General features: G+C 46.4%; 1 protein-coding gene across 1 annotated transcript; it reads left to right on the forward strand.

Annotated features, from left to right (window-relative positions):
• Window positions 1-2: 2 nt before the first annotated feature.
• On the forward strand, window positions 3-485 carry LOC106724896 (olfactory receptor 10A3-like; the record flags this gene model as incomplete). The annotated part of the gene is made up of 1 exon (XM_014533984.1): window positions 3-485. A coding segment is annotated over exon 1 (483 nt), but the record flags the coding sequence as incomplete, so codon positions are not given.
• Between the last annotated feature and the right edge of the window lie 4 nt (window positions 486-489).

Genomic DNA, 489 nt, shown 5'->3' on the forward strand with positions numbered 1-489 from the left:
TAATGTTCTCATGGGTCTCAGGGGTCATCGTGGCTACTGTGCAGACTACGTGGGTTTTTAGTTTTCCCTTTTGTGGCCCCAGTGAAATCAACCATATCTCTTGTGAGACGCCCCCAGTGCTGGAGCTTGCATGTGCAGACACCTTTTTGTTTGAAATCTATGCATTCACTGGCACCATTTTGATCGTCATGGTTCCTTTCTTGTTGATACTCTTGTCTTACATTCGAATCCTCTTTGCCATCCTGAAGATGCCATCAACCACTGGGAGGCAAAAGGCCTTTTCCACCTGTGCCTCCCATCTCACGTCTGTCACCCTCTTCTATGGCACAGCCAGTATGACTTACTTACAGCCCAAATCTGGCTACTCCCCAGAAACCAAGAAACTGATGTCATTGGCTTACACATTGCTTACACCTCTGCTGAATCCACTGATCTACACCTTGCGAAACAGTGAGATGAAAAGAGCTTTGATGAAATTCTGGCGAAGAA

Source organism: Myotis brandtii, unplaced genomic scaffold (assembly GCF_000412655.1).
Source record: "Myotis brandtii unplaced genomic scaffold, ASM41265v1 C41020902, whole genome shotgun sequence".
In the NCBI taxonomy this organism is placed as follows: Eukaryota; Metazoa; Chordata; class Mammalia; order Chiroptera; family Vespertilionidae; genus Myotis; species Myotis brandtii.